Source organism: Clarias gariepinus, chromosome 11 (assembly GCF_024256425.1).
Source record: "Clarias gariepinus isolate MV-2021 ecotype Netherlands chromosome 11, CGAR_prim_01v2, whole genome shotgun sequence".
Classification (NCBI taxonomy): Eukaryota; Metazoa; Chordata; class Actinopteri; order Siluriformes; family Clariidae; genus Clarias; species Clarias gariepinus.
This window is the reverse complement of record NC_071110.1, coordinates 18777049-18791915: the sequence shown is the minus strand read 5'-3', so window position 1 is coordinate 18791915 and position 14867 is coordinate 18777049. Positions and strand designations below refer to the sequence as shown.

The 14867-nt window shown below is 37.8% G+C and overlaps 1 protein-coding gene across 1 annotated transcript; it reads left to right on the top strand.

The window, feature by feature from the left end:
- Window positions 1–2315: 2315 nt before the first annotated feature.
- Window positions 2316–13727, top strand: npat (nuclear protein, ataxia-telangiectasia locus). The gene is made up of 17 exons (XM_053507768.1): window positions 2316–2498; window positions 2719–2837; window positions 3515–3575; window positions 3658–3736; window positions 3838–3878; window positions 5552–5752; window positions 5857–5932; window positions 6067–6178; window positions 6291–6382; window positions 6498–6579; window positions 7032–7128; window positions 9386–9484; window positions 10194–11552; window positions 11671–11783; window positions 11891–11981; window positions 12100–13301; window positions 13460–13727. The coding sequence occupies exons 1-17, from the start codon at window positions 2462–2464 to the stop codon at window positions 13538–13540; spliced, it is 3942 nt and encodes a 1313-aa protein (XP_053363743.1). The 5' UTR covers window positions 2316–2461; the 3' UTR covers window positions 13541–13727.
- The last annotated feature ends 1140 nt before the right edge of the window (window positions 13728–14867 follow it).

Sequence of the window (14867 nt, the reverse complement as noted above, 5' to 3'; positions counted from 1 at the left end):
TATATTTTAAATCTGCCTGCATTGTTATGTACAAAACCACTCACTATTTTCAAACATGTCTTATAAATTAATAAATAATAGTACAGAAAACTATTTGCATGCTTGTAAGCAACATATTACATGACAGACCAGATTTCAGAAAAAAAAAAAAAAAAAAATATATATATATATATATATATATATATATATATATATATATATATATGCTCTTAAATAAAAAGAAGCAAGTTATTAGAAGAAGTCATATTCTCCAGCACACACAGTAAAACCTAACAGCTGGGAACCTAGAAAAAAGGCATAATAAAATATGCTTTTGAAAACATTTCTACATGAAATAAACTTCTATAAAATCACTAAACAGTAATAAAATAAACACAGTTAATATTTTGTGTAAAAACTGTTTAAAAATACCAGTAATTTTACATATAGGTTTGTGCAGTTTAATAATTCTTCTGGTTACTTTGTCACATTTGCAACTTTCTATTTTCTTACAAAACCCAGGAGCATAGATTGGCATCCTGTCCAGGGTGTACGCCGCCTAATGCCATTGTCACAACCCTGTATACAGGACAAAGTGGTATATTGTATATGATGAGTGTATATATGATAAGCCTACATTAGGTCTGTCACGTAATATGATGCTTTCTTTACAGACAAAAATGTAGTGTTGGTCATTTATTAATGTTTTAATTTATTTTCGAAAATGGCGAATGATTATGTACATAATAATGCAGACTTCGTAAACATATAACAACATTTGTATTACAAATAATATGGTGGTTAAGGCTATTAACTGATCTATGTTATTTCAGAGCATTCATGTCCTACTTGGATATATTTTAAAAAATATATTTGTACATAATCAGAGAAGGTCTTAATGCTATCCTTGTAAAATGAGAAAATTGGGGACAAAAAGGACATAACATTTAATAATGATATTCAATATGTATTATCAGTTAAGGTGGTGCAAAGAGATAAAAGGAATAATGTGCAAAAATGTAAGACTTAAAAATGTAAGATCCAAGGTGCATAAAGACTGCATCAGAATTACTATAACAGAATATGTGCAAAACTACAACAAGGTAAAGTGTAGCATCTGGAGTAGGCAGAACAGAACAACAGTGTCAGGTGGAGACACCTGCATGCACTTTTGTGTACAACATAATGATATAGACAGAGAGTTATGACATGTACCAGTGGAAAAAGGATAATTTGGTTTTTATGAATGACAATCCTAAAAAAGGTAGACATAAATATTTTAGACCAGCATTTATATAATAAAAGTATCCACAATTATTCCAAATTCATAAATAGCCCAAATGTGGATGGGTTCCCTGTTGAGTCTGTTTTTTCTCAATGTTTCTTCCGATTGCCATCTCAGGGAGTTTTTCCTTGTCACTGTCATCGTTGGCATGCTCATCAGGGATTATCTGATCATTTTGATTCATATTTTTCACATTTCATACAAATTTCCATAGTTTTCTTTTGATTGTTTAAAGCTGCTTTGCACCAATGACAATTGTTAAAAGCACTGTAAATGTACAATTAAATTTAATTGAAATTCTGCACAATTCACAGTAACACATGCCATTTTTGTTCTGTAGTTATCTTAATTTATCAAGTGTATTAGAAGAATCTGCAGTCAATACCATCTATCATCCTTAAAGAAGAAGATATTCGTAGCCTTCCTGATGCTACTCTCTGTTCTCTTTCCAGCTAAGTTTCTTCTTTCCTTCTTGACTGTGATAACTCTGTTAAAGTTGGAATCACAAACCTTGCCATTGTAGAGTATTTGTTTTTTTTTTTGCCAATGCTAATATCTTAGCATTCCAGAGGCTCTGAGTGTCATCCAATCCATACAAAAAAATCGGTCTGCATAGATAATGATTAAGAGCTTAAAGCCAGACTGGAAGACTCCTGATATGAAACTAGGGAACAGGCCAGACATTATAAATTAGAGATTAAGGACAGGAGGACACAATTTCCAAGTTGGGCCCCTCAGTGACATCCACTTCACCACCACTGTCCACCCACCTATTGTAAGCTCTAACACCCACACATGCATTTTTAAATAAGCACCTGTGGAAGGAATATAAGACTGTATATATTTGTTGAAATATATCATTTTGGAACAGACAAAAACTGGTAAACAGAAACAGACAAACACTAGTGCTAATACTCTATACAGAAGATCTGAAAGAAAACCTAATTAAAAACTGGTTAGAAAAAAAAACAACCGAACACTCTTGGGCAATACCGGAAAACTACAATTCCCAGCACGTCTGGTACTGAAGCACATCCGGGTGACTCGAGCTTCTCCGCGCCTTTTCGCTTTATGGAACATTTGACCCAAACCGACAGCGATATTTCTATTAAGCATAATGATGTTTGGTAATAGATGCCTTTACAAAGCATTCGTATACAATTTAATTTCGTTTTCCAGATAAACTAAGATCTAAACATGCTGCTTCCGTCTGATGTCGCGAGACTTGTGCTGGGTAAGTTCAGACATTTCTGCACTGCGTTGTTAAGGTTACAGACTAGCACGCAGAGCAGCTGCGGGCTCTGAACACAAGAGAGAAACAACAATAACAACATTAAAAATGATAAGAATACACATTTTAATACTAATTTATGTCGGTCCACCCTGCTGGACGGCTAGAATTATGAGTTATTGTCCTGGTGAAAGCACAGCTGTTGTTGGTGGTGTGTGTGTAGGATATCTGCAGCAGGAAGGACTGAGTGCTACAAGTCGGGCGTTTATCCTGGAGAGCCCTAACCTGAGAGAGTATGCTGAACACAGCTCTGAGGATGGAGTTATACCTGCCTGCGTGTTTGTATGGCAACTTTTTGAACCCCCTATTTAACCTGTTTATGTTCATGATTCTTCCACATGATTGATTTGGTCATTGTAGATGCTGTTCATAGCAATAATCCAACATTTTGTTTAAATGCTGATATGCAGTAGGGTCACTCCAGGAACACTGCAGCCAAACTAGGGTAAAATTCAACATGTATATTAAAGAACATCCCTATGCTTATGGTGACAAGCCAATCAGACATGACATATGTGGCAAAAGACCCACATCAGCACCCAAACATGATTAAGCAACGAAATACTATTACATGCACAAGGATGAATTAAAAACGATATTAAAACTTCTGTTGGCCACACTGTCTTATCAGTCCGTTTTTTTTCGTTCAAGGCAAGCGCCTCTCCAGTTACTGCTGTGCAGGTGTGAACGTGTTGCATCAGTGAATTTTTAACTGCGGTATAAGCAAAAATGGATGCCACAAATTAGCAGAATGCAGTGATTAGTGATGAAGCCCATATCTGTTCTTTTAGTTTTTATCTACATACAATCTACAGAATGGTATAAGAGTGACCTCACAATGCCCTGCTTGAAATGTCACAAGTGGCTAGCAAATGGCTGCAATATCCATGGAGTGACCCGGTATAATTAACACATAAACACCTGATAGATGTCTAATATGAATGATCTTGTTTTTACAGTCCCTTTTTGGAAAAAACCTGACCACAATACTAAATGAATACGTTGCTGCAAAAGCAAAAGGTAGCAGCTCATACATAAGTTATGATGTCTCTTTGACTTAAATCAGTTGTACTGTCATTACTCACATGTATTTCTTTTATAGAAACATGTCAAGAGAATCAAATACCAGCTGTAATGACCTCATTATGGAAAAGGCTGGACTTCACCCTCAACCAAATCAAGTGAGCCAAAAGCTCATATGTGTTTAGTATTAATATGGATATTTGAAGTTAGTTTTTTAACAAAACTTTCTTGCTTAAAAAGTATGCTTAATTTTTTACAGATCTATGCAAAACTCTCCTGCTGTTCAACAAATCCAGCGGCGTAAGTTGAATCTGTGTCTAATCTAAAAAGTTATAATGAGTACTGCTTTGGAGCAACTGTTTTCAAATATTGTTTTAGCCATACACCTCTTTAACTGTAAAATTAATCCCATTGATCCTCTCAGTTTTGCTGCATGTAAAAAGCATTTTATATTTTAAAAAATTTTGGTGTCATATATCGTTTTATTTCTGAACACATTAGAATTAGGTTGACTTGGTTAGTGCTTAAATCTTTAAATATAATAGATTTTATAATCTGGAAATGATTTATTCCATTGAAACAAAATCACATCGTTTTCGACCCCCTGGCCATGCTTCATAAAGTACGCTGTAAAAACCACTGCACTAGAGAACAAGTTACCTAGTACCTAGTTTATAACTCGCCAGTTGTATTCTGTTAAATTGAACAGCTAAATTGATCGCTCAGTAGAGGGTATATTTTAGTTTTATGCATTTATAGCAGTCTGACCAATCAGCATATTCTGATAAACTAAATTGCTAAGGTAAACTAAAAACTAGTTAAACATCAAACACACTGTTTATTTAAGCTATGAAATTAAGGTCCACCGTGAAACTATTTTTATATTAAAATATTTGTGATGTGAAAAGAAATTTTATTGATTTTGGGGGGATGGGGGATAGGGGTTTATATTTATAAGCAGTTAATATTGTCTGGGACTCAATATTAATTGCAAGGATACATTGATTTCACACATGAGGATAAAGGTCAGGGTTTGGTGTTAAACCATATTTCTTTTTCCTAAGTAGGATTCAATATCACATTATAAAAAAAAAAATCCCCAAAGTGAGAAAGCTAACTAACTTTAACCTGGCTTGGGGAGTTCCCAATCTGGAAGATGACACACTGATGTAGATAGAAGTATTAATGTGAACGTTATAGCTTTAAAAGGTTATCTCTTTAAACAGAATTTATAGTAGAGGACATGATAAATCCAACTGGCTCTACTATCAGCTGGTAGTTAAACAGCATTAAACAGAATGTAGAAACTAGACCAACATGTTGATAAAAAGTGTCAACTCTATTCTATACTAAAATAAATCTTGTACACCCTTTAAGATTAATATACATGATGTTTATTTTAGGGATGCACCGAAATTTCGGCCGCCGAAAATTTTCGGCCGAAATAGCATTATCGGTTTCGGCCGAAACGTAAGAAAGCGCCGAAAATAAAAGCCGAAATTGTCGCCACGCCTCTCCCATCCTCCCGTCTCGTTCGCGCTGTCATCACGCATCAAACACGGAGTTTGTCGGCGGTTTGGAAGCACTTGGAAGCAAGTTTTGTTATTGTTAAACAGCCTTATTACTGTTATTTATTATCAATAAAAGTTTGATTGCTTAATTAATTTGTAGTTTTTTTAATACAAACAAAAAAAATATTTTAAACATGTTTTTTAATGAAGCCATTTTCGGTTTCGGTATCGGTTTTCGGCCAAGTGCATCCAAAAATTTCGGTTTCGTTTTCGGCCCAGAATTTTCATTTCGGTGCATCCCTAGTTTATTTGATAGTTACTTTAACTAAAAGTTGTGATCAGAAATTCAAGTCATTAAATAGTGACGTGCATAGGAAGCATAACTTTACAATGCATTTTTTTTCATTATGGAAGTGTTTATAAATTTTTAACCATTATTACTGGTTCTTGTATTGCGAACAGTCCGCACCCAGAACAGCATTCAGAGTATGCGGCGTCAGAGGGCCTTGTCTCAGACTCCTTCCACTGCGGGTCTGACTGTTTCTACTCCAGGGAACTGTGTCGCCAGGCCTGTCGCGGCTTCCCAGGGCATCTTGGGACACTCCACCCCTGTGTGCTATACATCCCACACTAGACCCTCTACCATCAACCTCTCTCAGTCAGGTGAGACCTGAATATTAAACTAATTAATTAAACATGTATGTGTACAGTTATGTTCCAGAAGGTTTTAAAATAATGGTTTGTTATTTGTGTTCTTCCATTCACAGAAGACACACCTTTGCAAATAATAGTACCTGACCATAGATTCACACCAGGGCCATTATCTCCAGGTCGCAGGAAATGGTAAGACAAAGTTTATGGGGAGTTTATTCTAACTTTACTCTATGCAAATCGAAGTCACAACAAGTAGTCATGATCCCAGTCAGCTTGGTGCTGAAATTAACCATGACATCAAGGCATGTTCTGTGTTAATCCAGTGACTCTCCAAGACGAAGAGCGGGTCAGATTGGAATCAGCAGAGGAATTACAGTGACAAGCATGCTCACTGTGGAATCACAGAGCCAGGAGGCTGTGACGGAGAATTTGTCTGTAAGTTTAAAGAAAACAATTTCCTCACCTTGCACATTGCTGCTTTAAGGGTTTACTTAAATCACAGTGTAGGACTGTTTTATCGTTAGTGGTATGCTTTTTTCCTTTGCAGCAAATGGTGATTGAGAATGCCAGAGAAAAGATTCTAAATGACAGATCTTTACAAGAAAAACTTGCAGAAAATATCAACAAAATTCTGGCCAGGTAATGAATTTTTACAGATGTGCAACATTTTCCTGTTCTTGTTATGGATATTTAGATGTCACATTGCTGGTGTTCAGGTATGTAAGTAATGATTCTTTGTTATATCTGTTAACAGCGATAACAGCCCGCAGTCATCAAAGGCTGTGTGCAGCACAGTGGAGCAAGAACAATCCATAGATGAAATACTGGGCCTACAGGTGAAGGATTCATTTAATCATTTTAACTGATGTTTCCAGCATTCAGTAGATACCTTTATCCAGACTCACTTGCAGAAGTGCTTCATAATCCTAAAAAATATCTTGCTAAGATAAATGGGTCAGGGACTAAGAATACTGTTAAAAAATAGTTATTTAAATTTAGTACTTTGATTGATGAAGAGGTAGGGCTTCAGTCTCCATCAGTGGGTGTTTGTCCAATCACTGGACAGAGAAGACTTAAAATGCATGCTTTTGTTTTTTGATGGGATTTAATGGGATTTAAACTAGTCTAGAGGCTTCAAAGGGAATGTAGTGCAAATTGGGGTATGAAGTAATGCCATGTGAATGTATTTATTTTGTCTTCATGTAGTAAGAGATAAACATTGTCCTTTGTTCATGAAAAATATTATAGAAGTAAAATTTGTGGCTAATGTTTTCTGGGTTATGTTTAGGGCGAGATTCATATGACTGATGATGCCATCCAGGATATTTTAGAACAGACAGAGTCAGATCCTGCCTTTCAGGCTCTCTTTGACCTCTTTGATTATGGTAAGATTTATCATGTTAATTCAAGCAGACATGCCATTTCTAGACCCTAATGCATGTGCGTGCATATGTATGCTGTGTAAACACATTGTCCTGTTTTATAGGAACACATACAACTGCGCATTCATATACAGTGGTGTGAAAAACTATTTGCCCCCTTTCTGATTTCTTATTCTTTTGCATGTTTGTCACACTTAAATGTTTCTGCTCATCAAAAAACGTTAACTAATAGTCAAAGATAACGTAATTGAACACAAAATGCAGTTTTTAAATGAAGGTTTACGTTATTAAGGGAGAAAAAAAAATCCCCCCCAAAAAAGTGAAAAAGTGATTGCCTCCTTGTTAAAAAATAACTTAACTGTGGTTTATCACGCCTGAGTTCAATTTCTGTAGTCACCCCCAGGCCTGATTACTGCCACACCTGTTTCAATCAAGAAATCACTTAAATAGGAGCTACCTGACACAGAGAAGTAGACCAAAAGCACCTCAAAAGCTAGACATCATGCCAAGATCCAAAGAAATTCAGGAACAAATGAGAACAAAAGTAATTGAGATCTATCAGTCTGGTACCACAAATGGCAAAAACATGGAACAGTGGTGAACCTTCCCAGGAGTGGCCGGCCGACCAAAATTACCCAAGAGCGCAGAGACAACTCATCCGAGAGGACACAAAAGACCCCAGGACAACATCTAAAGAACTGCAGGCCTCACTTGCCTCAATTTAGGTCAGTGTTCACGACTCCACCATAAGAAAGAGACTGGGCAAAAAACGGCCTGCATATCAGATTTCCAAGGCGCAAACCACTTTTAAGCAAAAAGAACATTAAGGCTCGTCTCAATTTTGATAAAAAAAAAAACATCTCAATGATTGCCAAGACTTTTGGGAAAATACCTTGTGGACCGACGAGACAAAAGTTGAACTTTTTGGAAGGTGCGTGTCCCGTTACATCTGGTGTAAAAGTAACACAGCATTTCAGAAAAAGAACAGCATACCAACAGTAAAATATGGTGGTGGTAGTGTGATGGTCTGGGGTTGTTTTGCTGCTTCAGGACCTGGAAGGCTTGCTGTGATAGATGGAACCATGAATTCTACTGTTTACCAAAAAATCCTGAAGGAGAATGTCCGGCCATCTGTTCGTCAACTCAAGCTGAAGCGATCTTGGGTGCTGCAGCAGGACAATGACCCAAAACACACCAGCAAATCCACCTCTGAATGGCTGAAGAAAAACAAAATAAAGACTTTGGAGTGGCCTAGTCAAAGTCCTGACCTGAATCCTATTGAGATGTTGTGGCATGACCTTAAAAAGGCGGTTCATGCTAGAAAACCCTCAAATAAAGCTACAACAATTCTGCAAAGATGAGTGGGCCAAAATTCCTCCAGAGCGCTGTAAAAGACTCGTTGCAAGTTATCGCAAACGCTTAATTGCAGTTATTGCTGCTAAGGGTGGCCCAACTATTTATTAGGTTCAGGGGCCATTACTTTTTTTACACAGGGCCATGTAGGTTTGGAATTTTTTTCTCCCTAAATAATAAAAACCAGCATTTTGTGTTCATTTGTGTTATCTTTGACTAATTGTTAAATGTGTTTGATGATCAGAAACATTTTGTGTGACAAACATGCAAAAGAATAAGAAATCAGGAAGGGGGCAAATAGTTTTTCACACCACTGTAATTGTCCAATCAACCAATCACCTGGCAGAGGCACAGTGCATCAAAGTATGGTTAAGAGCTTCAGTGAATGTTTACATCGAACATCAGAATGAAAGAAAAATGTGATCTTTGTATCCTCAACCATTGTATAGTTATTTGCAGGTTTAAGTATTACTTGAAAGAGTATGGAAAAACCTTCCATCTGTACGATTTTATCCATTGTGCCCTTGCCATGTGGTTGGCCTCTTTAACTGTAAAAATGAGCTGGTGTATTTGTATAGGTATATATAAATATATACTAAAATGAGTGCATTATATTGATATTGTACAAAAAAAACATTAATCATAATTCTAGATCATCCTGCATTCATTTGATTGAATTACTGTTTGTGTGTATATATATATATATATATATATATATATATATATATTAGTTCAAGCAAATTACTTCATTCATTCATACACCCACAGAGCACTTATCTGGGTGTTTAAAACTGTTTCATTTTGGTTTGCAAGCTACTAGTTGACAATTGATATACAATGTCATGTGCATTTTGTATCTATCTTGTACGCACTGCTTACTAGCAGGTAACTGTTTAACTGGTTGCAGGGAAAAATAAAACTTCTGAAGGTTGTGAGATTGCTGATAGAAGTAACAGTACTCAGGAGAGCGATGAGCCTGCTCCTGTGGATAGTGCTACAGACACGGGTACGGTCACATTATGTAAGCTCTAGTATAACTGTCCCACGGGCTTTAATTAATTCTGATTAACGGTCATTGTGATGAATTTTGGGAAATGTTCCCGTTTTCAGCATTTTTAAAATGTAATTTTTTTTTGGATGGTGCTGAGCCTAAAGCAACCCCACATCATAACACTACCTCCAGAGGTTTACACAGTGGGCACTATGCATGATGCACTTTCCTTCTTATCCTGATGCACTCATTGCTGAAACAGGGTCAATCTGACCTGATCAGACCACATGACCTTTTTTCATTGCTCAAAAGTCCAGTATACATTCTCCCTAGCATTCTCCCTGTTTAGTCTATAGTATAGTTTTTTTTTTCTTATGATCCAACTTTATCAAGCATATAAGTAATGAATATTTTTTTCTAATTTCACAAAATAGACATTTTAGCACTATCCTTTCAGAATAGCTGTAATAATATGTTGGACAATTCTTAAACCAATTCCAATCATAGGAACTTATTTACAATGATTTGACCCTTCTGCAAAGATTACTTTCTTATTTACATATCATTTTTACATGTCCAGACAGGGAATGTTTTATTCATAGCACTGAAGCTCTTTGACCACAAAATTACTTATTATTATTATTACTTGTTAACACAAGATAATTGTGTGTTTTATTTATTTATTTTTAATTATGTATTAATGTATTTCTTTAAATCTTATAAGGGACTGGACTGGAAGGTTCCACATTAGGCGGAGAAACTGCCACAAGAATACTAAGAAGTAGGAACATAAAAGAGGCAAAAAGTAAAAGGAAGACCGCTATTCCTTTAAACACAGGTAGGCAGGTTCCAGCACCCTCTCAGTCATGTGCAGTTACTAAGAAATCAGCAACTTCACCAGGAACCGCACAAAACAAAAAAGGCACCAGCAGAAGCAGAGGCCCAGTCAGCAAGAAGCAGGCCTTGCAAGGGCAGCTGAACAACAAAGGACATTCTGTATCAACATCTAATCCATACATACCAAGCCCATCTTTATCTGAAGAGGGAGCAAGCATGGAGGTGGATGATCCAACGTTCGAAATGTCCTTGGAATGCAGTACCGAAGGGATGACACAGCAAGTCCATCAGGAAATTTCTCAGACTCCATTAAATGATGAAATTGCTTCTGTTTCCACTGAGGAACCAGAAGCCCCTTCCAAAGTGGGAGTAGACACATCAGGGAATACATGTGGAGCAGAGAAAGGGGGAAAAACACAACTAGTTGCAAGAGCTCATGAAGTTTCAGATCAAAGGGAGCTTTCATGCTACAGCACCAATGAAACCTCAATTTTGAATCAAACATTGAGTCATCAACAAGCAACAAATAAGATTCCGTTATTCAACACTGTAATGCAGGAGATGGAGTCTAGCCCCAATACAACCAGGACTAACAGCACAGCATCAATTTCCTTTGAGCCATTAGCTTCGGTTGTATCTACAGCCGACGCCACCACCCCCACCTCCTCTGCCTCCTTAGTTATTAATCCTTCCCAGTCTCAAACTATTGAGTCTGATCCTAATAAGATAGTTGCACTTAAGATCATCATTAGTGATGAGCAGGAGCAACAGGGCAGTGATTCTGCTTTAAACCAAGCTGTCTCTAGCATCAGCAGTGAGCCTATCCCCACAATCTTCCTGTCCTCCCCAGCCAAATCTCTGACCAAGGTACCACCTTCTACTCCTGGCTCTTCCATTACCCCAGAGGAGACTGAGCAGGCAGTGAGCTGTTTGCAGGGATCCGAGGCTGCTGGAGACCCAGTCATAAGTTTGCAGAAAAATTTGCCACCTGCACAGGCACGGCCCATAGCACCAGAGACTGGTTTCATCCAGCTGTTGCCTGCTAACCCTACATTCGGAGGACCAAGCAGCTATTTTGTTGTGACCGATCGAAATTCAGGAGTTGACCAGCGTTCCAGTATGATGCTGCTTTCAGGTGGTGCAAGTGAAGGAGCAGTATGTTCGCCCTCACATGTTATGGCTACACCACCACGACCTCGGACTGTGGTTTCCATTGCACCAACTGCAGCTCAACCATTCCCACCCGGTAAGTCAAAGAATTGTAGACAGCTGCATTAGTTGCATTTTTAATCAGATGTTTGTCATATTCATATTCAGCATTGCCAGTGTTTTTGTGGCTTGATCAGTGCTGTGTATATTTCTAGCATCAGCCATTATCATTTCATCACCGGTTCAGCCTGTGATACAGAATGTGGCAGTCCCAGTGTCTGTTTTGGGACAGAACAGTACAGGACAACTCACAGTGGTACCCAGTCAGGTATGTTGTGCTGATAGACAGATCAGTTTTTTGGTGGAAGATTAAGCTTGAGTTTATTGTTTGGAAATCTGTAGATAAAAAAAATTGTAACTTAACATTCTTTACAGGTGTTGGCGTTGCCAAGTCCGAAATTGGTGAACCAGTCAGCAAAGGTTGTGTCAAAACCTAAATTAGTGCCTAAGGATAATGTGGAATCGGGTAAGATTTATGGAATGCGGAAGAAGCTTTACATAGGAATGATCATCTTAATTTTTATGTACATGTTTTTCCCCTCATTATTTTTTAAATCTAAAATGGAGGTGTTTACATTTTTCAGGCAAAAGTGGCACACCAGTTAGCGGTTCTAATCAAGTCTTAAACAGTTCTCAGAGCTTAGAGCAGTCAAACTTCACAACCAGTGCCAGCTCTAGTCACAGAAGAATACTTTGCTTTGATGAGAACACTAGCCAGAAAAGTACAAATTCAGCTTCATCTTCTCCTGTTATGGAGGAATCCACAAGGACAGAGCAACCCCACCCTTGCATTTTAGGCAACACTAATGCCAAGAGAAGGGTCGAGACCATACGATTATCAGAGCCAAGTCAAAGTACAGGAACAAAGGAATCCGAAAGGGCTTTTACAAATCAACAGAAAATAGAGGCTGCAAAAAGCACTCGAACAGAAACCGGGTCTGAACAGACTGTCAGTTCCAGCACATCCTTAAACAGTCCGTCTAGTAGATTAGAGCCCAAAAATATTGACTCAGCAGCATTATCAAACCCTGAGCACAGTTTCAAGTCTTCTTCTCAGAGCCTCAAGCCCATGTCTACTAGCTTCACAAAAGACGTTTTACAGGAGGAAAAACGTGAACAAAGACCTGTTAAAACACCTGAGGGACCCTCTGAGAGCAGCGTCACACAGGACTCGCCTAACATCACTGCAAACAAGGAGAATGAAGTCGAAGGTGGTTGGCAAGCAGCTGCCCCAATAGTGTCTACACTAAGATCTCCTACTCCAGTGTCTCAGGGTGGTTTGGGAAAAACAACATGTAAAACAAGTCCACTTACCAAGCAGGCAGTGGAGATGTTACAAGACATCCAGAGTCAGAGTCCTGTCTCCACACCACCCAAAAAGAGAACCTCCTCAGACCTGCTTCTTCCAAAAACCCCTGTACCTGGGCATCTCCAGGATGATTTGCTGGACAGTTTGAGAACACCCTCAAGGCAAAGGCACGGGCACGAAGGAGAGGGCACACCCAGACACCTGGCTCCTCCTGCTACACCTGACCTTCCAACCTGCAGCCCAGCCAGCGAGGCAGGGAGCGAGAACAGCATCAACATGGCCGCCCATACACTCATGATCCTCTCGCGTGCTGCCAGAACAGGAGGGCCTTTAAAAAACAGCTTGCGCCAGGAGGAGGCTGGTGCTGCCAAATCGAGTGCTTCCAAAGGAAAGAAGCGCAAGCACACTGACCTGAGCCCTACAGTGAAGAAAGATTTACACCTCACGAGTTCATCAGGCAGTAAGAAGAAGGCCAAGGTGAGTGGAGTTAAATGTTCACTGGAAAAAGAATTTGACCCCATGGGTCCTGAAATTAAAAGATATTTCCTGTCATGTAGGAGTGAATAAAATTTAAATAATCTGTTTTGAAGAAACATTTGTTGAGAAGATATCTGCCATTTTCCTTTATCTTGTAGAAACAGAAGAAGCTTCTTGATTCCTTCCCACATGACCTAGATGTGGACAAGTTCCTGTCATCGTTGCATTATGACGAATGAGTGAAATGGGCAAAAAGTTCAGAATAAATGCTGAAGAGGCAACAAAGAAGGAGGTCACAAGAAAGGACACAAGAACGAAATACTTCCATTTCTAATGCTTCTTATTATGGTTATGTATAGTTGTAAATGTGTAATACTTACTGTCCCAGGAAAAGTTATTATAAAAAGATTAGTTATTGTATAGCCACACTTGCACACTGCTTAATGTTCACTTAAATATAGTACATTTAAGATAAATTATTTATATTCAGTACTATATTTTACTGGCAGTTTTGCAATGTTGTATAGTAGTTAAAATGCAATGGGTACTTTTGTTATGGACTTTTACAATTATTTTTTAAAGTTATCTTGAAACATGTCTGGAGAACTTTAAAACTAAATAGAATTTCTAAATAAGGAAAATCTCTCTTTTTTTATAATAATCTGGCAGTAGTTTAATCTATAAGATAATGCAGATATGTTCAGAGCTTCAGTTACTGTTCTTAATATAAACATCAGAATAAGAAAATGCGATCTCATTGACAGGGACAGGACCATGGCAATACTATTGAAAGGAGTGGTTTTTCAGACACAGACTGTTGATCTAATGTGATTGATGCAACAGTCTATAGAGTTTACACAAATGATGCAAAAAACAATCAAACAAAAAAAAACTTCAGCTGAGCATATGTTCTATGGGCAGAAATGCATTGGAGATGAGGGAGAAATCAGTTGTAAATGACCAGAATGATTTTAATGTTTTTATTCATTATTTTATCATTATTTTAGTTTTTACAACTGAGGTGAGCAGAACATTATGCATATATACGTCTATATATTGATATCGGTAGGCTACAACAGCAATATTCGGCATGTCGGGTTTTTGACAAATTAAAGCCCACATTTGCCGATCTTCGTGCAATGGCTACTTCCAGCGCTGTAATGTGCTATGTCACAAATCTTATTGTTTCCTAAACTGGTTCATAAATATAATTAACTTAAATATTGTACTTTATTGGCCTCCTCAGTTACCAGAACCGAATCTAGTAGAACATCTTTGGGTTGAGGTGAAATGAGAGATTTGTAGCAGTTAAACCAAATGATTCAGGCATGTGAATATGAACTTGAATCTCTGAAAAATGTTTTAACTTTCATTTCAAATGACCACTTTACAGAATACTCCTGAATTGTAACAGTAAGATTTTATGCATTGGGCTGCTTCTACCTTATTGGGTGATTCAATAGCTGCATGATGAATGTTCAGGTCTCTCAACTTACCTTCAAAACCCATGTGAAAATACATCTGATAGTGTTGTCATTGGAAAGACTCTGTCTCCTTAGTAATTGC